We start from the raw sequence: 27,589 nt of genomic DNA, 5'->3' as shown, positions 1-27,589 counted from the left end.
ATTTTTTGAGAGAGAAAGAGAGAGAGAGAGAGAATGTGAGCAGGGTAGGGGCAGAGAGAGAGGGAGACACAGAATCTGAAGCAGGCTGCAGGCTCCAAGCTGTCAAGCGTTGAGCCCAATGTGGGGCTCAAACCCATGAACTGCAAAATCATGACCTGAGCCGAAGTCAGATGCTTAAATGACTGCGTCATCCAGGTGACCCAACTAGTCCTCCAGTTTTACCAATGCACAACCCAGTTTGGCTTATTCTATGTCATCTTCAGAATTACTGATAGTTTGGAACAGCAACTCCTCTCTGGTGGGGACTCTCTTGTGAATTTTAGGATGTTCCAACACCAGCCCTGACCTCTAGTGACAGATGATAGTATTCCTCCCCCAGCTGTGACAACCAAGCATGTCTTGAGATATTGCCAAATATCTCCTGGTGTGCGTGTGTGTGCGTTGTCCTTAGATGAGAACCACTGTTCTATATGGAATGAGTGGGTTTTTTGTGTGAACGTTGGTACAGAAAGAACAACACTGAGAGAAGTTTGTCTCTGAACCTCAAGTTTTTCCTCCCTTCTGTATACCTTTTTGAACATATATTCTACTCATAATGTTTTGAAAATTTGCTTGTTTTGTAAATATAAATTACAGAATATATCATTAATATCTAATTTTCAAAAGAAACTCTTACCAATTGTTTTCACATCAAACTAAGAACATCAAATATTTTTATTCTCAAAATGTGTTGTCTTCTTTTGGTAAAGGATGGACACATTTAAAAATATATTTTCCAAAGCTCTAAGTTTTTAATGTAGTAAGAATAATTTTACTCTTTATTTAAGTGTCAAAAATGTTTTTGGAATATGGGATTTTACGGAATAATGAAGCATAGTGGTCTTTCCTCTCATTTGACAACTAAACGTATTGATTCATATTTTCATCCCTTAATCAGTTATCAATTATTATAATTGGGTTTATGCATATTATTTTATATACTTTGCCTATCCTGCAAATGCAAGCAATGCCCAGCTCTTGATGTCAGTGTGACAGAGGGGTTGTCCATTGATAAGGTGTTGTTTCTGTACTCACAGTTGGAACAGGAGTGTTGAATATACACATTAGGGCACAGAGAATTGTTTCTGTCCATGCATGGGTGCTGTGGGCATTTCTTTTAAAACTGAAATAATAATGCTTATGAAAAAGGAAATTGAAATCCTTTATAAACATTACATAGATATCAAGGAGAACATGTACTATAATAGCTTCTGTTCAAAAAGATAATAAAGAGACTAAGAATAAAGACTTGATGGGAGAAAGTAGACTGATTTGTTAAAGATTTCAAATTTTCTAGGTTTTTAGGATTATCCAAGGTATAAATACAAGGTAACTAAAGAGTCTTGTCCATGCATCTAACCTCTTGATTTTATCAAAATTGAGATAAAAAGAAAGAGAGAGAAAGAAAGAAAGAGAGAGGGAGAGAGAGAGAGAAAGAAACAAAGAAAAAGAAAGAAAGAAAGAAAGAAAGAAAGAAAGAAAGAAAGAAAGAAAGAAAGAAAAGAAAAGAAAAGAAAAGTAAAGAAAAGAAAAGAAAAGAAAAGAAAAGAAAAGAAAGGAAGAAAATAAAAGAAAAAAGGGGCGCCTGGGTGGCTCAGTCGGTTAAGTGTCCAACTTCGGCTCAGGTCCTGATCTCGTGGTTCATGAGTTGGAGACCGTGTAGGGCTCTGTACTGACAGAGCCTGGAGCCTGTTTCGGATTCTGCGTCTCCTTCTCTCTCTGCCCCTCCCCGACTCATGATCTGTCTCTCTCTCTCAAAAATAAAAACATTATTTTTTTTTAAGAAAAAGAAAACATCTTTTTGAGCATGCGAGGAAAGCTTTAATGATCACTACTGCATGACATCTTACAATAGAAAAAATATTTAGTGAGCACTTCCTGACTGTGCTAAGGATTTTATAATAATTTAACTTAATTCTATCAACATATTTCAACAACATTATTATTCTTTGCTCATATATTTGAGATTCAGCAAGGTTGAATGAGTGGAAGATCACACAGCTACTAAGATGTCAGAATTCCCACCCCGGTCTTCCTGTTTTTAAGAGCTAAGTACTTCTCAGGGCCCCTAGGGGGCTCAGTCAGTTGAATGTCCAACTTCAGCTCAGGTCATGATCTCACAGTTTGTAAGTTCCAGCCCTGTGTCAGACTCTATGCTGACAGCTCAGAGCCTAGAGACTGCTTTAGATTCTGTGTCTCCCTCTGTCTCTGCCCCTCCCCCACTCGTGTGTGCATGTGTGTGTGTGTGTGTGTGTGTGCACATGCTCTCTATCTCTCTCAAAAATAAACACTAAAAAAAAAGAAGTACTTCTTTAAGTAGCACTCTATGCTGCCTTAGAGAAATAAGCATTTTTTGAGTGACTGTTAGGTGCAAGTGACTCTGTTTAGCATTTCATGCGCATTGCTTCACGAATTCTTACAATAATCCCAAAATATAGATGTTAATTTTGTTTTACAGATAAGGGTAGAACATTTCCTATATGCCCACAACTCTTGTGACAGAAACAGGAGTCAGAGATGAGTATTATTCCCAAATACTTGCTTTGTACTGTAGCTGTATTTCCTATCACTCAGGACACAAGATTCTCTAGTTTGTAGTTCAAGATTTCTACATAGCTTTTCCATTCAATTGTGCTCATATCTATCAAGTCAAATGGCAAATGTGATCTATGTGGTGAACAATAAACAACTGACCCTTGACAAATGCAGGATTTAGAGGTGTTGACCTCTTCCATTCATACACAATTGAGAATCCATATAGAACTTTTGGCTACCCAAAAACTTAAATACTAAGCCTACTGTTGACTGAAAACCTTACCAATAACATAGTCAATTAACATATATTTCATGTTATATGTACTAGATACTGTATTCTTACAATAAAGTAACTAGGGAAAAGAATTTATTATTAAGAAAATGGTAAGGAATGGGGCACCTGAGTGGTTCAGTTCGTTAAGCAACTGGCTCTTGATCTTGGCTCAGGTTATGATCTCATAGTTCATGAGTTCAAGCCCCATGTTGGGCTCTGTGCTGTCACATGCTTAGGATTCTGTCTCTCCGTTGCTCTGCCCCTCCCCCCTCAAAATAAATAAATAAACTACAAAATAAAGAAAATCATAAGGAAGGGAAAATACATTTGCAGTACTATTATCAAAAAATAATAATAATAAATCTACGTACAAGTGGACCTCCGTGCTTCAAGGCCATGTTGTGCAAGGGTTACCTGCATTCAAGGCGGTTAGCTAAATCTGACAGAAACCCACCTGCTACACTACTCAAAAAATCAATTAATATTATAATTTAATTATATTAATCAAAACTAGCATGCAAATTAAATATTTCACATTTTCTTTTATTCATTTAAAATTACTGCAAGAGGCAATAAAGATCTTTACATGTCTAAAGATTAAAGCATCCCATACCTTACTAAGCTATTGGCGCTGTCAGGATCTTGTGCCAAAACTGTGCCAACAACAGTCCCGATCTTGGCGTTTTCATAGACTTCCATGACATAAGAAGGCATGGAAAACAGTGGTGGTTCATCTACATCCCCAACGATGATCTTCAGCATGGTAGCATCTTTAAAAGGACCCAAGTGAGAAAAGCGAAAATCAAGGTGTGTATTTGCTCCTTCTATGGTGAGAGTATATGACTTCTTTTTCTCATAGTTCAGTGGCTGTTGGGAAAAATATATATAAATAAGTTTTCCACTATTATGAGTGCCATGACATTTCAAACAAGCCCTTTTTTCCCATTCTTTAAAACAAACATGGATAGATTTAAGTCAATCTATTTCCGTTTGTCAACAGACTATGAAGTTCATCTTCACAATAACATCTAAAACAAAAGTCATGAAAGCTCAAGTCTGAATCAACTTTAATTTTTCACAGGTATAAATATGATAAAAACTAGGAACAAAAAAATATTTCCCAAAGGCAAACCATCCTTAGTCTCCAGTAACTTCTACCTTCTCTTGAGTCTGCATTAGCAATCTTAAAAAAATATTTGTTGCTAATTTTTTGACTTTAAAAAATAGGGTTTTGTTTTGCATTTAAATAAATTATGGTGTATTATTGATTTTTATCTATCATCACCTTGCTGGCTTTACACTTGGTATTTTATTTTATAATCTGATAAATTTTAAGTTTCCCATTTAACAATATTTCCTTAGAATCTTCGTAAAATATTTTATACAGACTTTTGAATCTTATTTTTATTGTATTAATTATATTTATTTTCTATTTTGATGCTAAAACCACTTCATGTATTTGTTTTGTGTTAATTTTCTTTAATATATGTTGATGTTTGATCTACTTTTTAAAATTATAATCTTTTTTCTTGAGTTTTTTATTCATTTTGAGAAAGAGAGCATGAGCAGGGGAGGAGCAGAGGGAGAGGGAGGGAATCCCAAGCAGTCTCTGGGAGGTCGGTGTGCATAACACAATGTGCAGCTTGAACTCACAAAACTGTGAGTCTGACACTTAGCTGAGTCATCCAGATGTCCAAAATTATAATCTTTTTCTCTTTGTTTATACCATTTGCTTTTTTAGCTTTGAGTCCATATCAATACTTTCTCATAGTTTTTTTAGGGTTTTTTTGTCTTCTATTTTAAAATCATCTGGCCAATATATATATTTCTTCTATTAATAATATAGGTCAAGAGTCATGAATTTACTTATAATAATGAATTTGCCCCAAGGAATATATGGTCTTTACAGGATATAAAATGGTAAATAGACATTTATATCACTGTATATTTAATTCCATAGACATACTAGTTTTATGAACATGATAATGATACAAAATCAGATATGAGAGTACCTATAAGCAGCTATGTATCGTTTCTAAGAGGAAGTACTTTTCCACATAACTGAATGCAAAATTTTAGATTTGATGCATGTAATAGACTCTATGACCTAAAATGAGCTCAGATTTAGGTGACCAGTGTCAAAAGTTTTCAGAGTGATGTTAGTGCAAAGGATCCAGAGGTCAGCTGTTTTAGAGCCTGGTGAAGTATCCACTGATGCTGGTCTGCCTGATTAATACCTATGGGAAGAAACTGAAAAAAATTTCATCCCTCTTTCTACTAGGATGCTTCAGCCGTGCAGCCTTCTTTCTTGGCAGTATATAAGAACGATTATTTCCTGTGGGGCAACTCAGATAGTCTCTTTTACCCTAAGAGCCAAGGAGAAGCTGATCAGAAAGAATGTCCTTAATGGGATTTAATAAACACAATGATCAGTCCTACTGATGATTATTTCCCTTATCTCTTCTGAATTGCCCTGGAAAATTGGCCTTCCTAGAGACTGAAGATTGCATAGAAGGAAAAAACAATCATTTAATTTCCAAATGAGATATTAAGAACCTAGAACCTATCATACATCTCAGGGACACGGATAAGACTGGGTCACTGCAATAATTTACAAGCTTTTATAAGACAAAGTGAAAATGTAAAAAAATTATTAAAGACTCAAATGCTTAAAAGTAGGCCATATATCACATATACATATATATATGTGTATGTGTACATATATATATATATGATAAAATACTATATATTTTAGATTTCTGTATATTTTTTATTTTTTTAAATCTTTTATTTATTTTTAAGAGAGAGAGGGAGGGGAGGGGGAGAGAGAGAGGTAGACACAGAAGTGGAAGAAGGATCCAGGCTCTGAGCAGTCAGCATGGAGCCCAACACGGGTCTTGAACCCATGAACCGTGAGATCATGACGTGAGCCAAGTCGGGCACTTAACCAACTGAGCCACCCAGGCACCCCAAGATATATATATTTTAAAGAAGTATTCATTGGTTCTGCAGTTTATGACTCCACCAATTGGGAGTCATTTCTATGTGAGGGAATTTAAATTACAAATAAATTGCTCCTTTTCCTTCCTTGATCCCTTTCTCCTTAACATCTCCTTAACATTAGTGAATGAGAATTTGTCTTTCACTAATTCAGTACATCTCATTTGAATCTAAATGGTCTATCCTAGAAAGAGCTCACACCTACCACCTATCAGGGATTGGGTAGATGGATATGATCCCTGCTGGGCACAGAGGAGCATGGGATGTCAGAATCCAGGTATTTGCTCATGGAAAGCAACATCCTTGGCAGGTTTTAAATATGTTTAAATCGATGAATATGTTATAGTCAACCTGCTGCATGTGGTAAACTTCAATGATTAAGGCTCCTGTCTTTGAACTTCAGTGTTTGAGACATTAAAACTAAAACTAAAACTAAAACTAAAAGCCCCTAGGATTTGTTTACTGGGGATGCTTAACATCTCTTTTCCACTGTAACAGAGGATTGTAAGAGTCATCTCCATTTATTCATGTTGTGGACTTATGCATCTTTCTGACTCTCAATGAAATTTGTAGAGGTAATTCTGGCCACCTCTACCCTATCAAATATTACTATCAAGCTGTGCATTTAATATGACAGGCATCTCTTGGTTTCTTTTTAGCAGGTCCTTTGGCAACTTAGATGTCATTTATCTTAACACTAGCCTACCTACTGCTAAGGTACAGGCTGTTTATGTGGACACATGGTTTCATGCTTATGATTCTCTAACATGTATTTAACTACCTCAAGGCAGTGACAATCATTTTGTAGGAGTTGTTTGCCACAACTGGCTGATGGATGGATAGGGATCCATCTAGAGTCACTAAGGAATGAGAATATTATTTAAGATTGAGACAGGGTTTTAGAAGCAAATAAATTAATGTAAATGGAAACATTTTAACAACCTCATTTATATAGAAAATCTGCTAAATTGGAGATTGTAGTAGTATGTATAAAGTATGTTAATGCTTTGTTTTACATTAACATGACAACAGTACATAGGTATTAGATTAGGATTATAAATATCCTTTTTCCTACTCCAAATACTCATCATCCACACATTTTAAGCAGATCTTCCCGTAATTGCCTCCTAATCATTTGTTCCTGGGAAACTATTTAAAACTCTGCCAGTGGGTTGTACTTTCCATAGTTACTAGATTTTTTTTTTTATTTAAAAATAGTATATCAAAAACAGTATAACAGGAATGGTGAAATGTATTATCTAAAGCCTGATTTTGATAAGAAGATACTGGAGGGGGGTGCCTGGGTGGCTCAGTCGGTTGAGCGTCCGACTTCGGCTCAGGTCATGATCTCATGGTCCGTGAGTTTGAGCCCCGCGTCGGGTTCTGGGCTGATGGCTCAGAGCCTAGAGCCTGCTTCGGATTCTGTGTCTCCCTCTCTCTCTGACCCTCCCCCGTTCATGCTCTGTCTCTGTCTCAAAAATAAATAAACGTTAAAAAAAGAAATTAAAAAAAAAAGAAGATACTGGAGGGAAAAATGGTCAAAAGAAAGAAAATTTGCCCAGGCTATTGAGTTACCACAGAAAGCAAAAACATGAAATGTCAGGCTGAAGTTTTTAAAACACAAAACATCCATTTTTCCTGCCTTAAACCAAAATAAAAACAGGTACAGAATAACTCCATAAACATGAGGCATTGCATGAACTTGATAAGGGGTATTATATAGCCAGAGACTGTTCATGAGAATAAGAAAATGATATTTTTTCCAGTTCTATATTAAAGTGTCAACTGTCCATGCTTTTAGAGGTCTTTCTGGCTGTATTCTGAAAACGTTCATACTGAACAGTAATTAAAACACTCAAGCTAAAGAAAAAAAAATAAGGAAAGAAATCTTCCATCTAGAACTATCTGAAGACTCTGAAAAATAAATCTTTGATAATTTGTTTACCGATTATCTACTCCATAAATTTTGCCTCAGCAAGATATTTGGTGTGGGGGATGGAGGTTTATAATTCAAATATAGTTTATTTAATTTAACAAAATTGCAAACTTATTTCAACTTTCTATTTTTAGTAACCTGTAAGTCTGGATCATCAATTAGTGTTTAATATGAGAAGTAGGTATGCATAAATTATACAAAAGCATTCTACTGGAGATTACTAATCTAGCACTTATGTTCCGGAAGAAATATTCTAGGAACACAATCAAATGCTTTTTTTCATTTTTATGGAATTTACCGTGGGTTTAATGCTCTGGACATGTTCGACTGGTTCAAGCTCTGATTTATAAACACAGTCTATCATATCAGCTCATACTTAACAAATGCAAGGATTTGTGTTGCCAAATTTCGTAAATTAAAATTATTTTTGATAGAGTATGTGTCAGTACTATAATTACCACAAATACAACATGGGTAGGTATTGACAATTCTCAACTTAAAAGAAAAATTAAATGCACTTTAATCACATGAAATTGTGGATATCAGCAATGGATAACATACACAAAAGATAATTTTATATGATTCGATGCAAGATACCTGTCTTTCTAATTTCTAACCACCCAAACATTCCTGGGGTAATTCTACTTGTGATGTGGTCCGTTTTACTACAATGGTACTGAGAAGGATTCCGTAGGTACTCAGAAATGCAAAATTAAATTAAATTAATCAATTTACATTCCCTCTAATTCAGTCACTTGTAGGATGAGACTCCAGGTTTGGTGTTCAGAAATTTCAGCTTTGCAGCTGTGGGCCATAAAGGTGTTTTTTTTGTTGTTGTTGTTTTTGTGTTTGTCTTCATTTTTCTAGGAAAGATAGATTTCAGATAACTCACGCCACAATTATATTGGTTAGAGGATGGATTCCCCCATATAATATCCCCCTTTTTTTAAGTTCAAAATTGTTTGCCTGTGATCTCTATGCTCAAAGGACAATGTAGTTAAATATAAAGCCACTAACTCACATTTATTTCTCTTAGTCTCTGCTACATACTGCTCTATGCATGCCTAAAAGTAATTTCCCATGCAAAGTTTTCCCTGACCCTCCTTCAGCTTTGAAAAATTGGCTCTCTTATCTGTGAGCTCATAACAATTTAAGTAAACCTATACCATTAGCATTTGACATCTTGTATTATTATAATGTTTCACATCTACTCCGTTTTTTCTAAGAGAAAGAATATTATCTAATTCATCTTCATATTTCAGGTATCTGGCATAACTCCTAGGACATGGTGGGTGATAAATAGCTCTTGCTCAGTCTCAAACATAGCTGTATTTAGAGTACAGAAAAGTGCTATTACAGTTTACGTTTGAAAGATGAAAACTTCTGTATTCTTTCTAAAATACGAATAGCTCACTCCTATGTGTGACCTAAACAATGAACATATATTAACTCACTTAACCGTCACAACACTTCCATGAGTTATAACTGTTTCCCACTTACAAGTGAGAAAAATCAAGGCACAGAAAAGTTAAACTTGCCAGGTCAACAACCCATGAGTGGTATACTTGGGATTTGATTTCAGGCAGTGGGACTCCATACGTTGCGCCCTTAAGTGCTATGCTAGATGATCTGAAATCTCTAGCACATAAATAGTGAAACAGAATATTCCAATTCGGTGACTGAAGATGAATCCATTTTTGGTGCACTATAATATCCCCACAATTAGAAGATACATTCATGCATCTTTTCGAGCATTGGTTTATAACATGAAAATGAATAACTTCATTAATTATAATTTCATTAATTCCGGCTACCAGAACTTTATAATTTCCTTAATTCACAGACACAGAGCTAAGAAACTTAAATGCTTTTCACATAAATTCCTCTATCTCTTCTGCCCATGCCAGAAGAACTTATCCTCATGTGACTTTAATGTCCTCAGACACTGGGGTTTTTCTTACTTCTCTTTAATTACTGCTCAATATCCTCATGCAGTTCACTGTCAATGAGTTGACTCCAATATTCATTTTAAATTTTCGTTTCCTAATTTCATCCTATTACTTCTAGTAATTACTTTTACATATCATTGCTCTCTCTAACGTATAAAATAATACTTTTCCCTCTGTAATATTAACACATTTTGCATTACTGTAGGTGGTTATCATTCCCATCAATCATTTTCCGGCCTGCTCTACATACTCGAGACTTTTTAATTGTTTCTCATTAATCACTTCTTCTTTTCATTAAATCACACTAGTATCGTCTTCCTCTGGACTTATATAACCATCATAGGTAGAAAGATACTGAAAACAGCCTTTAGCCAAGTTGCTCTGTGTATCAATTCACTTCACAGTTCAAGAAGATCCTAAAATTCCTTTTTTTAAATTTTCTTTTTCTTTCTTTTCTTTTTTTTTTGTAATAAGAAAAAGAGACTTATAATGTTTATTTGAGAAAGAGAGAGTTACACACACAATGTGAGTTGGGGGAGGGGCAGAGAGAGAGGAGAGAATCTCAGGCAGACTCACACTGTCAGCACAGAGCTCTATGTGGGGCCCAAACTCATGAAACCATGAGATCATGACCTGAGCTGAGATCAAGAGTCCAACACTTAAGCACCTGAGCCATGCAGACACCCCGAGAAGAGACTTCTTATGCTCTCACCTTGCTCCAATTTTTATATCGCACTCTCATCCAGATTTTATAATGCAACAGTGGGGGATAAGAATGGAATTGACATCTGAATGCATTTTAATACATGCAAATATCACTTCAATCATACAAAAAAAGGGGGCGCCTGCGTGGCTCAGTTGGTGAAGCGTCCGACTTCTGCTCAGGTCATGATCTCACAGTCCATGAGCTCAAGCCCCACGTTGGGCTCTATGCTGACAGCTCAGAGCCTGGAACTTGCTTTGGATCCTATGTCTCCCTCTCTTTCTGCCCTGCTATCTCTCTTGCTCTTACTTTCTCTCTCTCAAAAATAAATAAACATTATTTTTTTAAATCATGTAAAAACATGGCTAAATCCCTGAAATAGTAACTGATACTATTATTAGATTTTGCCTTATGAAAAAATGTATTTCAAATGATAATATTTTGCCCAAACCTAAGGAAAATGGCACAGATTTGAATAACATTTCTTCAGTTAGGTTTTCTTATCATGCCATGGTTTATGGTCCTTGTCAGAGATCTTTCCTGGAAGGTAGACATTCTGTGGACACTAGAACACATGTACAAACTTTCCTGTTGTAAATTTCTCTGCACAGAAGAGAGTAATTCAGTGTGGATAATTTCAAAGATGTTGATACAAATAAATATTATGTTTGCTTGCTGTCACTGGAAGATGGGAAAAAATAAATGGGAAATTTTTATTTCAAATAACAATACACATATATTTTGTGATATATATAAATATATATTGTATATTATGTTATTTATATTTTTATACAGCCTATATGTGTATTGTGTGTGACTTTCCATATATATGGTAACTTACCAATAGTCCATGTTATGAACAGCTTAACTCATCAGGATGTTTCAACACATTATCAATTTCCAACTGACATAGTAAATTATATTATAGAAATATACATGTAAAAAACAGCCAATTCACATCCAAAGTAGTTTCAACTATTAGCTATCACTTCATGGCCATGCCTATTTATGAATATAAGAACAAAGTTGTCCCAAAGCAGTCCTCTGTCAAAAGTCATTTCAAATATAGTGACAGATTTAACTGAATTGAAATGTGACTCCTCTCTTTAACTTCTGGTTGAACAGAAGTACTTTCCAGATAGCACCTCTTATAAGAATAAAAATAGCAGTTTGGAAGAGTTTTTTGATAGTCTCATCTCTAAAGAATGTTCAGATTTTGGAAATAGTTCATTACAATAAGACATCTATTTCTTCTTAAAAAAAAAAGTGCGCAGATTCATTTGCCTTTATGGGCATTTGCAATAGGTTGGGATGTCTTCCTTGCTGCACTTTATGGTTCAGAGCCCCAAATTTTACAGTCTAATGGCAAGGAACATTCTGATTCTTATTCTATCAGTCAATGCAAGGCAAAGGAATAATAAAGAAAAATTCACTAAACATATCCCACTAAACAACCAAAAATGTGATTATTTGGCATAGACCTAGTATCATTATAATTGAACATATTTCATACTTCTTTCTTGTAGGATTAACTTAAACTTGAAAAAAAATACTTTTATAACTTTTTATGTATACTCTATGGTCCACTTCAAATCATTTATTAAATAAAATAATATTAATCTTTTTTCACACTGAACACTATGAAGATAGCACAGATGGCTTTTGCTGAAAGTCAGAACAAATAGGGTTGGATCCTTGAATTAAAAAAAAAAAAGGATCAAGTACCATACAGAGTGCAAACTGATATGAAACCACAAGAAGAGAATCTGAGAAAAAGGCTGCTAAGAACACATATCCCTAGCTACAGAGGTTTATGGCAGAGGAAAGAGTGCATCAACTTGCATTCATCCTTATCTTTTTTTTCCCCTTTCCACCCAGTCAAGCTCCATTAAACAATGAATGAAAGTTATCAAAGTGTATTTACAATGTACCACACCACGGACCTGTGAATTCAACTTGGCAATTTTCTGATAAAGGGATGATATGGACAGGAATGAGCAGATGCCCTGCAAACTGATTTAGAAAGCAGCCCTGATTTTGATCTTTGGGAAGATTAGCTGTTCTGCCTTGCTGGCTAAGGTGAGCTGCCTTACAGATTAAATAAAAAACCTGTTTTAAAGGACTGTTTTATCCATTTCCTGCCACCTGAATGAGTACCTCTTAAAGGTTAAAAAACACTGGGTTACATAGGTTATTTTTCAAATTGCAGTTGTTTATAACATGCAGTATGTAGCAATAAAATAACTCAGATTAATAATCTTAATCTGGGGCACCTTGGTGGCTCAGTCGGTTGAGCATCAGACTTTAGGTCAGGTGATGATCTCACTGTTCTTGAGTTTGAACCCTGCATCAGGCTCTGTGCTGACAGCTCACACCCTACAGCCTTCTTCGGATCCTGTGTCTCCCTCTCTCCCTGCCCCTCCCCCACTCACACTCTGTCTCTCTCTCCCTCTCTCTCAAAAATAAACATGAAAAAGGGGCGCCTGGGTGGCTCAGTCGGTTGGGCTTCAGACTTCCGCGCGGGTCATGATCTCGCAGTTGGTGGATTCGAGCTCTGCATTGGGCTCTGTGCTGACAGCTCAGAGCCTGAAGCCAGCTTCAAATTCTGTGTCACCTCCTCTCTCTGCCCCTCCCATGCTCATGCTCTGTCTCGCTCTCTCAATAAATACAACATTAAAAAAATAAATAAAATAAAATAAACATTAAAAATAATAAGCAAAATCATAATCTGAAGGATCAAATAATTAGATAAACGCAAACATTAATACTTCTTGAAAGAAGTGTAGACTACATCAAAAAATTAATTCATGGAAGAAAGTGAAAAGATTATTTTGAATATATCATCATTACCAATACCATTTGTACAATTGAAACTATTCTTATCTTGAAAAATAACTGTTGTGTATGCGCACGATATTGAATAAAGAATGTTATTTAAATATATGTGCACACATACCTACATAAACTATTTTGACTTTGTTTTTCACAAACATCATCAAATTGATTGAGGCCATACGGGGTGGTAAAATCCCTAGTGTTCTTAATTGCATAATATATACTTGTATTTCAGATCCTGCATATATTCAAACCATCCATCAACCTCATTTTTTGCAAATATGCTGTAACTTCCTACTTTACAAAGACCTAGTGCTCAAAAAGCAAGCACTGCTCTCCTCCCCCAGCTCCCCCACACCAGCTGGATCATTGCAAACTTTGCAACCATTTACTTCAAATCCTGTTCGATTTTCTCAGGGATGGAGGCATACCATCACGGGTTGTTTCTTTCTACCCTTGATCAAGATCCTACACAGGGTCATCTCTGCCCCAGCCATCTTTTTAAATCCAATATCCTCTCTTTAGTATCCTAAGTTTCTCGTCTCTATTGACCTTTTACACACCTGCATAGAAAACACACATTCAGTCTCTCAACTTGCAATTAAAAAAATCCTCATTTTATCATGTACTCATTTATATACTTTATAACATTCCTGGTTACAAATTCAGGAAAGAAAGATTAAAATGATAAAACATTTTAGGTGAAGACATCAATATTTTACATAGTCTAGTGATGAATACTGTTCTGTAAGTATTTACATGCTCTAAATTGCAGTTTGCTGGGGTGCTTCCGTGGCCCAGTTGGTTAAGCATCTGATTCTTGATCTTGGCTCAGGTCATGATCTCACAGTTCATGAGATCAAGCCCTGTGTTGGGCTCTGGACTGATAGCATGGAGCCTGCTTGGGATTCTCTCTCCCTCTCTTTCTCTGCCCCTTATTCACTCTCACTCTCTCTCTCTCTCAAAAATAAATAAAATGAAAAAAAAATTCTACTTTGTGGCCCCCTTTGTAGCATCTAAAAAATAAGTTAATCCTTAATTTTAATCAATATAAGATTATATGTATTGGGAGAATTAATAAAATTTATATAGTTCAAATAGAAAAGTATAAACAAAACACAATTATGCAGATAGATGACAAAAAGATAGATAGATGATAGACAGACAGACAGACAGACAGACATAGATTAATTCACTTCAGTATCTACAGTAGCACGTCAGGATAAAATTTGTCAGCCTATGTTATAAATATATTCTACGGTAGAGTCATCTGGAGTACTTGCTAAAAAGGCCAATTCCTTATCTGCACTCCAGTCTTTCTGAATCAAAATATATGAAGGCAAAGCCCAGGGATCTGAATGTTACTAGGTTTCCAAGCTGAAATCATTCAATATTTAAAGACTAAGACATTCTGCATTAGGAGTTATATTTAAATCTTTCTTTGCTAATATCTGTGTTCCATTTCATTTTTACAATGAGATAAACATAATGTACTCTTAAAAGCAAAAAGCAATAGATAGATTTAGTCCAATGACAAATTCTTTACAATAAAAAAGAGTCAGGGAGAAGGTTAAGGGTTCCACTAGAGCTGTCTTGATGAATCCATGACTGTCAAACAAAACCCTGTATCCTAGTGAGTGTTAGCGAACATGGTGAAGATTTTTACATTAGTTAGAAAAATCTCTTAATGTTACATAATTTAGTACAACATGAAATAATTAATATTGTATGCATTAATAGAACTGGAATTCACGATAAGCCTGTTGTCATGGTACATTCTACATCAGATCTTCCATATATATGTCATATATATATATTTTTTCCAAGACAGTATCCAAAAAGTCAGACAGAGCCATAATTAAAATGTAATTACATCTTAAAGAGAAAATATTTTAGCATACTAATGACGTGACAATATGGATTATTCATACCATTATGGATAATTCATACCATTATGGATAATTCATGGAAAAATGGGTGAATTGCTTAAATCAGAGAAAGTATGCTCTTTTTACCTTCTTTAAAGAAAGGATCCCTTCTCTGGTCTCTTTGTCAGTGGAGATGGAGAATATCCCAATACCATCACCATTAATGATGGAGTAGGTCATGTCAGCATTTGAACCAGTGTCTGCATCATTTGCCTTTATTTTCCCAACAGCTGACCCAACTTGAGCTGACTCAGGAACATACAGCTGATAGTGCTCTGAAAAATATTTCATATTAAAATTTTCTGATGGTAATGGGTTCACAAAAATGTAGTTTCAAAAGAAAAAAGGCATTAAAATGGTTAGACCACATATTCAAACAAACATTGTATTAAGTAATATAGAAAATGGATGTGTTTTCAGATTTTAAATGTCAAACTGCTTAGTAGTGAAATACTAGATTACATAAAATTTAAAGTATATGTAAAATAACCTATATAAAAATAATTTGTAGGGATCTTAATATAAAATATTTTATTAACTCTACATTCATAGGCAACTGATAAAAGATAATGAAGGTCAGATTTGCATTCTTATGTTGAGCAAAAACTAAATTAGTCAAGTATTAACAAAATCCCCAAAGCATTTCTCCTTCCATGTAGCATGCAAAATTAAAATATAAGAGTTAGAAAACTTGAAATTCAAAGTGAAAACAGAGAAAACAATATAATGTACCTGCAAGTATGATTATTATTCTGATCAATACACTTAAGTTTAATGAAATGTATAAGCCATGACAGAGAGACAGTAAACGTATTTATGCACTTAATTACCCTGTATTCCTGATCAGTTTCTAAAAAGAATTTAAAGTGGTTTTACAATAAAGTCTTGAATAAAATAAAGTCATCAAAATGAAAATAATGACTAACTTAAAGAATGAGAAAGAGAAATATAATGACTACATAGGATGCTGTCTTATTTGTGATTGAATTAATTTTTACATATATATCCCATAGCCAAAAAACATTAAAACCCTATTGAGTCTATAAATCTCATGATCCAATATGCAGACATATCTTTTTCAGTATGTCCTGATACTAAATATTTACACTGAGAAACTTTTTTAAATGTCAGAGTTTGTCCTGATACTAAATTCCTTCAGGGAGAGCTCCTAGAACTCTCTTTATAGAAACTTATAAAATAGGTACTAAGAAACATAATGGCCACATCAGTACCATTGTTTTACTGACCAGTTAGAAACAGATCTATTAAAACAATTTACTTCTTATAGCAAATCTCAAATAACAATATAAATAATGGAAACCTTGAATTAAAATATAATTGTATAAAAGACTTTCAACAAAGACTAAATTAATGGTGATTTAACATTAGGCATGGATTTAATTAGACTATACAGATAAGTGAATGTGGAGCCTATATGAAAATAATTTCCCTAAGCCAATGTTTTGTTAGTTATGGTATGATAATATTTTTTTAAGTTAACATATCTGGTAAATGTGTGGAGTGAGCTAATCTGTTTCTAAAGATACAATTGTTTGTATTAAAGTTCTATTTGATATATGTGTCTGTTTATTCAAAATTCAACAAAGATTTTTTCCCAGTTCTCGTCTATAAACATTTGAGATGCTACTTGACATTATTTTTTAGTTCAATAGTCCTCACCAACTTAACATTTCCTGGATAGACCACCGTCCTCTATGAAACACATGATCTTCTGACCTTAATCATGTGGTTTTATCAGGATCTGTCATATTGCAGAACACTCTATCCCTCCTGACATATTTAATTGACCTACAAAGAGCATGAGGCCCAAATTCTTACAGGACTTCACCTTTCTGCTTGCAGTTGATTTGTGAAAGGTTGGCAGTTGAGTCACAATGATTCAAACAGAGAACATTCCATAAAATGTGAGAACTGGAATGAGGAGAGACCTTTAGTTTCTTTTTGGTGGCAAAGGTATGAAATGTTGGAAGGGGTTCCTGACAATAGTCATGTTTCCAAAATTCATGTTGAAGTACCTAATCTCAGGGTAAAATTCAGTATCAGAAAGAAGGTATAATAATTTTCAGAATCTCTGTAAACACTAATTTTCCTAGGCAGTTACATAAAATAGAGCACTATTCTATTAAAAAAATTAGATAAGGGGCGCCTGGGTGGCGCAGTCGGTTAAGCGTCCGACTTCAGCCAGGTCACAATCTCGCGGTCCATGAGTTCGAGCCCCGCGTCAGGCTCTGGGTTGATGGCTCGGAGCCTGGAGCCTGTTTCCGATTCTGTGTCTCCTTCTCTCTCTGCCCCTCCCCCGTTCATGCTCTGTCTCTCTCTGTCCCAAAAATAAATTTAAAAAGTTGAAAAAAAATTAAAAAAAAAATTAGGTAAAAAAAAGTCAAACATATCTCCTACATTTTTTTTTTCTACGGTAGAAAGGCTAGGAAGTCAAGTTCCTGGTGGCTAAGGTCTCTAAATAATGGCTTAACCTACCACAATTCTGTAAGCCTCCCAAAGGACTCTCACCCAATTAAAACTGGGATAAAAACTTACAAACAAAAGAAGTCTTAGTTCACAGAAATAAATAAACCAATCATAAAATTATTATGCTAGTGTTATTGCAAAGCAGGTTGTTTTTACAAAGAAAGTTACAAAAAATTGTATAAATTAGTCATAAAAGACTCACATTCCAGGAAACATTTAGGCTGTGTCTTATAAGGGGAAGGATATCCCTGGAAGAAGATCATCATGTTCAGAGGAAGGCCTGATATTTGTTGATACATTCTAAGCATTGCAAGCATCGTACCTCTTCCCCATCCGTGATGCTCCATTAGGCAAAATAGAGTGTATTAAGATTAATATTTCAATATTTATTTTTTCATATAGTTGAGAGTTTGTGAATTGTAAATAGTATTCAAATTGTCTCCTAATAACTAGAAAGTAGCTGACAGGTAAGATTTATTCAGAAGCCAGAAGATGTTTAGAATATTTTTTAGAACTTCTAAGGACTGTATAAATAGCCAGGTACATAAAAAATACTATAAAATTCCAGGACGATAATTATGGTGAGGCTCTTGAAAGAAAAATTCAACAACACAGCTTCATTGAGGTACAGTTGGTATACAAAGACCTGACCATATTTAATATGTACAGTTTCATGGGTATAAATACACAAAACACTGGCAGTAGCTTCACCAAAATCAAGTTATTAATTTTCTTGTGTCTTTTGCTTCTGTTTTATTTTGCTTTTGTGGTAAAAAGGCTGAACATGAGATCTACCCTGTTAACCTATTTTGAAGTGCACAACACTATATTGTAAAGTATAGTTACTCTGTGGTGTGGAAGATCTCCACAACTTATTCATCCAGCATAACTGAAATTTTATGCCCATAGAAAAACGACTTCTCATTTCCTTCAGTCCCCTGCCCTTGACAATCACTATCCAATTCTATGCTTCCATGAGTTTGACTACTTTAGATACCTTGTATAAGTGGAATCATGTAGTATTTGTCCTTCTGTGACTTATATTAGATAATGTTCTGTAGATTCACCCATGTCACACATGGTGGACTCTCTTCTTTAAAAAAAAATATGTTTTATTTATTTTGGAGAGAGACAGAGACAGAGAGAGTGAGTGAGCGAGCATGGGCAGAGGAGGGGCAGAGAGAAAGGGAGACACAGAATCTGAAGCAGGCTCCAGGCTCTGAGCTGTCAGCACAGATCCTGATGCAGGGCTTGAACTCATGAACCGTGAGATCATGAACTGAGCCGAACTTGGATACTTAACTGACTGAGCCACCCAGGTGCCCCTATTCTTTTTCAAAAGTCTGTGTGATATTCCACTACACACACGTGTGTGTGTGTGTGTGTGTGTGTGTGTGTGTGTGTGTCTAGAACGATAGAATGATAGAATGATGGTACCTCAGTTTAATAAAGGTCATAATGATAAGCCCATAGCTAACATCATACTTGAAAAATCTACTTAAAGCAATCTGCAGGTCAATGCTATGCCATTTCAATCACAATTCTATTAGCATTTTTTTCACAGAAATAGAACAAATCTCTTAGACTAGGGAACTACAAATGACACAGAATTGATGAAGCAATTGAGAAAAAAACAAAGCAAGAAGCATCAAACTTCCTGATTCCAAAATATATTATATGGCTACGGTAATTGAAACAGTATGGTACCAGCATAAAAATAGACATATAGACCAATGAAACAGAATAGGGAGCCCAGAATTAAACCTATGCGTATAAGGTCAGCTGACCTGTGATAAGGGTGCCAAAAGTAAACAGTTTCTTTACCAAATGGTATTAGGAAAACTAGATATATGCATCCAAAATAAATTAATAAATAAATTGGACCTCTACATTATAGTATACACAAAAATCAACTCAAAATGAGTCAACAATGTAAATGTAAGTCTCAAGAATGTAAAATTCCTTAAAGAAATAAAGGTGAATACAGAAAATCTTGACATCAGCTTAGCAATTACTTCTTGGATATGACATCAAAAGCACAAGCATCAAATGGGTAGGGCTACATCAAACTAAAAATCTTCTGCACAGCATAGCAGACAATCAACAGAATGAAAAGGTAACCTACAGAATAGGGTTACCACCTACAGAATGGAAACACTTCCAAACCATAGATCTAATAAAAGGTTAATTTCCAAAATATATAAGAAACTTCTACAAGTCAATAGGAAAAAAAAAGGCAATTAAAAAACTAGCAAAGCATTTAAGCAGAAATTTCTCCAGAGAAGACATATAAATAGCCAACAATTACATAAAAGATGCTCAACATCATTAGTTATCAGGGAAATGGGGAAATGCAATTCAAACATATATTTATTTATTTATTTAGTTAGTTAGTTAGTTAGTTAGAGTGCAAGTGCGGTAAGGACAGAGAGAAAGAGGCAGAGAGAGAATCTAAAGATCAGCTCAGAGCCTGATGAGGGACTTGATCTCACAAACCATAAGATCATAACCTGACCCAAAATCAAGAGTCTGATGCTTAAGCCACTGAGACACCCAGGTGCCCTCAAAACTACATTTAGACGTCACCTCACACCTAGTAGAATAACTATTATCAAAACACAAAAGATAAATGGTGTTGGTATGGTTCTGGAGAAACTGGAACCCATGTATACTCTTGGTAGAAACTTAAAATGGCGCAGCAACTATGGAAAATAGTATGGAGTTTCCTCAAAAAAAAAAAAAAAAAAGTAGAACTACTATATGACCCAGCAATTCTACTTCTAGGTACACATCCCAAAGAATTGAAATTAGAATCTCAAAGAGATGCCTATATTAATATGTTCACTGTAGCCATTAATCACAATGACCAGGATATGGAAACAACTCAAGTATCCATCAATAGGTGAATCGAAAAAGAGAATGAATAATGATCATCTCTATAAGGTAAGAAATATCAGCAAATTGGAAAATAAAACCTCTGAGTGTGTGTCTGTGTATTTAAGGTGATATTCTAGTGAGAGAATTATAGGATTAATAGAAGTAATTGGAAATATATATGCACATATATACATGTATATATATAATGATAAATGGAGATTAACTCAATGACTTGGATGGACATGATAATAAAGATCATAAAGAATATAAAAAACAGACTTGCCATGAATTAAATAATTTCAAAGAATCTAAGATCTTTGGGACCAGGCTCCTTCTAAAGAGCCTTGTGTGTATTTAAAGCTTACGCACTTTATTAATATTTGTGCTTAACATAAACATAACATTCATATGCACATTTGTAACATTAATCCAATATAGTATCTTTATGTGTGACATTTTTAGTATGGTGTGATTAGCCATGGGAGGAAATATATTGAATTATTCTAAAATAAGAAAAGATATCAGACAAAACTTACTCTAAATATTAATTCTAACAAAAATGCAAATACCACTCATAAAGACATATAACATATAAAATTACCTTTAAGAATCTTAAAAACTGAGAGCCTATAGTCCATAAATAATTATATATTACATCTCTGTATAATAATTGCATATGAACCTTCATTTACCTGTTATTTATGAAAGCTGCCATTCCTTATAGGCTTGAAGAACATTTGGGAGAAACTTTAAAGGGTATGATTCAAAATGTAAATATCTGACTAACAGCCTGAAGCTATACCATTGCCATACATGATATGGCTCAACTGATAGTCAGGATACTATTTAGGAAAAAAAAATCACTTTTATCTACATAAGATTAATAAAGGCCATAACTCCTAGAATCTTGGAATACATGGTGAATGACCTTTTGCCTTTCATATTATTTTTACTCTGTAATTACTCCCTCTGGGAAGAAAAAAAATGCCCATCTTGGATAATTTATAGTACAGTCTAATCAGCACTTCTGTGGTTGCCAAAATATCCCTCAGAGTGCTCGGCAAGTTCTCCAAAAGGTTATATACTGTGTAACATTATACATTTCCAAGGGGATGGAAAAGGATTAAGAAACCCCACTGATATTGTACTTTCACACACGCATATAAGCCCACACATAGTGTGTATGTGCATACAGACATGTTATATGTATGCATATCTGCATTTCATTTATGTATTAGTGTGTGTGAGAGAGAGAGAGATCATGCATTCAATTCTTAGAAATAAATTACATAATTGGATTTGTAAGGACATACACAAATTTAAAACAAGAGACTTAATTCTTAATTATTGAAATTAAGGGTAGAGTTTTACCAGCTCCCTCCTTTTTCTTCAAACACTTACTAAAGAAAATTTGTCATATATACATAAACATATATATATATATATATGTGTGTGTGTGTGTGTGTGTGTGTATACACACATATATATACACATACATATGACATATATGACGTATATAATATGTATACACACTATATATATACACACACACTTATAATGTACTTGTACATTTAAAATAAATTATGCATTAAAAACCCAAGTCATGCAATATATGGAATTTTTTGATTTTTTAAGTTTAGTTATTTTGAGAGAGAGAGAGAGAGAGAGAGAGCACACCATGGAAGGGCAGGGAGAAAGGGAGAGAGAGAATCCCAAGCCAAGTAGGCTCCCTGCCATCAGCCCAGATTCCAACGTGGGGCTTTATCTCACAAACCGTGATATTATGATCGGAAACAAAATCAGGAAGTGGATATTTAACTGACTGAGCCACCCAGGCACCCTTCAATAAATATTTTTAATATTTACTTTTGAGAGAGAGAGACAGAGTACAAGTGGTGGAGGGGTAGAGAGAGAGGGAGACAGAATCTGAAGCAGGCTCCAGGCTCTGAGCTGTCAGCACTGAGTCGATGGGGGGCTCAAAGCCACAAACTGCGAGATCATGACCTGAGCCAAAGTTGGACACTCAACTGACTGAACCACCCAGGCGCCCCCCTCAACACATTTTTAAAATGCAGGAGTTTATTTTTCAAATTCTTTAGTAAATAAAGAAGTCATTGGTGCACTTGGGTGGCTTAGTCAGTTAAGTGTCTGAATCAAGGCTTCAGCTCAGGTCATGATCTCACTGTACAAGGGATAGTGCCCCACCTAGGGCTCCACACTGTCAGCTTGGAGCCTGCTTGGGATCCTCTCTCTCCCTCTCTCTCTGCTTCTTCCCACTCACACACATGCATGCTCTCTCTCTCAAAATAAATACAATTAAAAAAAAAGTAAAGCAATCATTCTATCGTTTTACATGTAGCTCTGCTTTTATAAAATATAATTACATCTAATAATTGTGCAGTCCCAGCACACTCATAGTAAAAATCTTGGTTATATTTACATGAGCTATGACAAAACAGCCTCAGTTGTTTTAATGGTCATCAACTATGGAAGGATATTCTATCTGAATTCTGTAGCAGAAAAGAACTTTTGAAAAAGAAAAACCCTTCATGGTTATACTAATTTTTGTTTTGTTGAGGGCTGACGTAGCTAATGACTTGACGTACAATTGGGGGATACAAAAATATCCCCCAAACCAACCACTGTATCCACATTCACACCATGATATACTGTGACGAGATGGGTGTATAGTTCAGCAGAAGAGAAAACTAGTCACTGATTTAATGCTGTTTGGTGAGCTCTTTTCTTTCACTCCCAACTTATTAATTATTGTCATCTTTATAACAAATATTGCCAAGATGGGTTTAGCTTTGGATGTTGTTCTAATATTAAAACCTGTTGAGATGTTTTAATCTGAATCCTCTTTGTTTTTCAAATCATAAAAGTTTTCTTTCAAGACACCTATTTCTTGCGTTTAATTTATTATTTTTTTTTAATTTTAGAGAGAGTGAAAGAGAGCACTCGTACCGTTGGGGGAGAGGGGCAGAAGGAGAGAGAGAAAAAAGGATCCCAAGCCGACTTCATGCTCAGCAGAAAGTCCAACACAGGGTTTCATCCCACAATGTGAGATCATGACCTGAGCCAAAATCAAGAGTCAGATGTTCAACTGCCTGAACCACATAGGCACCCCTATTTTTTGTTGGTTTTCAAGGGATATTTACACATCGTAGTTTCACTCCCTGTCCTTCCCACATCTCTCTCTCCTTGTGTACTGTGAAAAGATTTTTCTCTTTTCCTTACTTTCATTATTTTTATATCAGTTTTTAATATTATTGACTCTTTTGATATTTATTGCTTCCAAGACTGATTTTAATTAAGCATTTTCAGTTTTGTAGAACCCTTAGGTGATTTCTTATAGCTCCTTTTACACATTATCATGGTGTCCCTTTTTGTTTTTAATTATTTCAACAAAAATATATTTACATCCAAAACTTCAAGCATTCGTTTTCTACTATATTGAAGTTATTTCTGTTTCTATTCTATTAAAAATTCTAACTGGTTCTAAAAAGAAAATTGAGCGTTTATAGTTGGTATATCCTCAGATTTCTGTAAAGATGATCTTTTCTTTCATTGCAATAATTTCATATGCTCCTAACATTCTTCATTTTGATACAAAAGTTTTTTGTAACCTCTAATCTATTTTATGCATAATTATTATTGTAAATGTTTTTAGATTACCAGATAACCTGTAATTTCCCTATGTTTATATCTTTTGCTTAAAATAATTTAATGTTTATATAGTAACATTGATCATTTTATATTTAGTGTATTTGCTTTTTGAATCTTTCCTTCTTCTAATGCCATGAGACACTCATATTTCCCTTTAAAGCATAAAGAAGATATAAATCTTAGTCCAATTGTAAAGCTTCAGGATGCCGGTTTATCTACTTTCAGAATGATGGTCAACGTTGATGGTCAACGACACCAGTGCCTTCATTTTCTAATGTACGATACACATACACCCGGTCCCAGGGTACACATGGGTGTGCTTCCTAAATGCTCTGTGAAATTCACTACATCTATTTGTCAAACCAAATGGATATTGATATCTGTTTTTTCTGCCTGATTCCAATTTTTTTCTTTAAAAGTTCTTCATTATTTATGAAATTGTACTTGCCCCTACGAAATTTTGGGTCAGCCAAGTTTGTCAGCTTGTTCAGTAAATGTCACTTACCTCATGCTGGTGTAATTTCAGGTACTGCAAATACGGTAAACAAAACAGACAGAAGCAAACAAAAACAGACAAAACATCTGTATAAAGTGTACATTCTCATGAGGGACAGAGAACATGGGCAAAATATATGATAAAAAATATATACTATATTACACAGTGAGAATTCTAAAAAATAACAGATGTAGTATGTTTATAAGTCAGCTATTTATGTACTGATTAATCACCAAAATATCTCAGTAACTCAAAACAGCAAATATTTAATTCTATCTTGCATTATATGAAAACTATAAGTATATAAAGAAACCACCCCCCTCCCCACCCAAAACAGTTTGTATGCTTTGTCTTCATCAGGTCTTGGATAATCCGTAATCCTATTTAGGCACTGGTTTTAAAAACTAAAGGTTTTAACAAACTTCACCAATATTTGAATTGTAAACGAAGTCTCTTTGACTAATTAGACTTGTTTATTTGGTATGTTATGTTCTGGTATAAGGTCATCACTCAATATTCAGATTTTTGAAGTATTATATGTCACAGAAATAACTGAATTTCCTTGTCAATTGCATTCTAATGAATTCTCAGATCTTTAACCATTCAATTTTTGAGTATTTTGTCATTTACAATTACTGTTCTGATGCTCTTGAGAAATGTATTCATCTTCAAGGTGATTCATGAAAAGGTCTTTCAACAAATACAGGTTTTTGATATCTTTAAAATCCTAAAACTAAAATGGGTAAGAATTTCCAGAACTGACTAAAAGGCTACATTAAACCTGATTAAGAATTAGTAGCATGGGACTAAATGAATTGAGGAAAATGATTCTAGTTTTAGTGACTCTTATTGGTTCTCTAAGGTTTGCTCTTCCAGATTAAGGAAACTTTCTCTTAAGATATCTATGATATACAAATTGTGATAAAGTATTCAATTGTGAAAAAACTGAAGCATTTAACTTTTCTCCCTGCCTGAAACCTCTGAAATTCAAAAAGTCTCAGTGAGTATGCTTTCTTTCATGACAATCCTATTTCCTAAGTTTAATAAGAATCTGTTTTCTTTGTAAAAGGACACCACTAGAAACTCTGGTTATTTTACCAAGGCTTTGACTTGAATGTCATATTTGAAAGAGATATGCATAGACTCAGATATGACTAGTTAGCTTTAAGGACCTAAGGTTAACTTTATGAAACATGGAGCTATAAAGCCCATTGGAAGTGTTGGCCTCATACCTTTCTTATACAGTTCCCAGCAGCCTTACCAGCTGAGTAAAGAATGTCACTTCCTGGCAGGTGCAGGAACCTCAGAATATTTTGGGGATCTTGAGAAGAGGAATTCACCCAAATCTATAGGTAGTGTAGGTATGTCTGAGGGTAAGTATTTGGATTGACTTCTGGTCTAGAGAGGCTACTAAAAGTTCAATGTAAAGATTCCTTATAAAAAATTCCAGCAAAACAAAATTTTAAAGATCTATACTGCTGAGCTTATGCAAATAATTAGGCCATGTTGAAAGTGAACCTGTTTTACAAACAAAATAGTCTTGATTTGACTATCTCTGGAATTGATGATAATTATAGAGAGAAAAATTAGGCTTCAATAACACACCTTTGTGGATGTTCAATTCTAGTTCTGATTGTCTTTGAATATTGTTTGCCTTAGCTAGACAACTTGAGGTAAACTTCAGAGAAATTGCCACAATAGCTCATGTATAGAGAATCTTCATGCTTTTTATTCTGTGGGGATAATAAAAGGACCCATGGGCATATGATTATTTGAATAGCTGGACATGGGATGGATTCCCCAACAATTGCATGACTCAACTATCACTGTGACCAATTCTGTATGTCTGGAATGACAAAATCACTCCTTAAAAGCTGAAGCATATCCCACTCTATAGAATTAACTATGGACTTATGGCCCCATTTTCCTTATAATTGGAATGGATGATGCACTTGGGGATGCCCATATCCCCAGATAAGTCTTCTCCCACTTTCCAGTGATTCCTTGTGATTAGGATATTGTTAAGTTTAGAAATAAAAGAAAGATGGCTTCTTGATGGTTTTATCCCTTAGCCATTTTTTTTTTGTCTCAGGAGCTATCTCTATTGATATAAAATTGCCAGTAGAGCCTTTAGCCAAACATACCATGTCCACCTTTAAGCTCGACATGCAGTCATCCACAAATTCAAAAGGTACTCCTCTAAAACCCAATGGCCCTTAATATCCTGACTGCAGCTCAAGGAGGAACCTATGCTTTATTAAAAGAGTGTAATGTATATACTCCAGATTACCACAGAAATGTGACAGGGTTACTAGAAGGCATGAATACTCAAATTGGCACTTTAAACAATCCCTCTATCCTTTAATGATTGGTTAAACTCCTGGACTGGAGGAGGATTTTGGTCAACTATCATAGGACTCTTATTTGAGTGAAGCTTTCCTTATGTTAATCTAATTATGTTTTGCTCTTTTCTCCCATGTCTCTCCATCTGGTCATGAGACTCCTTTACTGACATAACTTCAATCCGACAGATGATCCTTTTCTATTCGGGATATCCATATAAACGGTCTACCTCGGATTCAGCTGCCTTTGCCTTTCATAATTCCTGTATATTAGTCCCCAACTGAGCAGTGTTGACCCGCAAGTAGGGACATTTTGACATCCCTATTCAGCAGGAAGAAGTTACAGAAGATAAGACCTTCCACTCTCAGCAACCTTACAGATTTAAGGGTCAAACTTATTTAGGGGGAAATGATGTAGAGAACAAAAGAAAAAAAAATAGAAAAAATTAAATCTCCCTATAACTTGCAACCCATTGACATATACTTGAGAAAGGTAGAGTGACTTTCCTCTAGGAACTC

At 34.8% G+C, this 27,589-nt stretch overlaps 1 protein-coding gene across 5 annotated transcripts in view; it reads right to left on the bottom strand.

The window, feature by feature from the left end:
- CDH18 (cadherin 18) overlaps positions 1 to 27,589 on the bottom strand; it is a 995,271-nt gene that overhangs the window by 75,614 nt on the left and 892,068 nt on the right. For all 5 annotated transcript variants that reach the window (XM_053201933.1, XM_053201935.1, XM_027074610.2 and 2 more), the window contains 2 exons: positions 15,287 to 15,474; positions 3,462 to 3,715 (listed from right to left, as the gene is read on the bottom strand). In XM_053201933.1, the coding sequence (XP_053057908.1) occupies positions 3,462 to 3,715; positions 15,287 to 15,474 (442 nt within the window). The remainder of the gene's footprint in view (positions 1 to 3,461; positions 3,716 to 15,286; positions 15,475 to 27,589) is intronic.

This window comes from Acinonyx jubatus, chromosome A1 (assembly GCF_027475565.1).
Source record: "Acinonyx jubatus isolate Ajub_Pintada_27869175 chromosome A1, VMU_Ajub_asm_v1.0, whole genome shotgun sequence".
Lineage (NCBI taxonomy): Eukaryota > Metazoa > Chordata > Mammalia > Carnivora > Felidae > Acinonyx > Acinonyx jubatus.
This window is presented reverse-complemented; position numbering and strand designations above follow the sequence as displayed.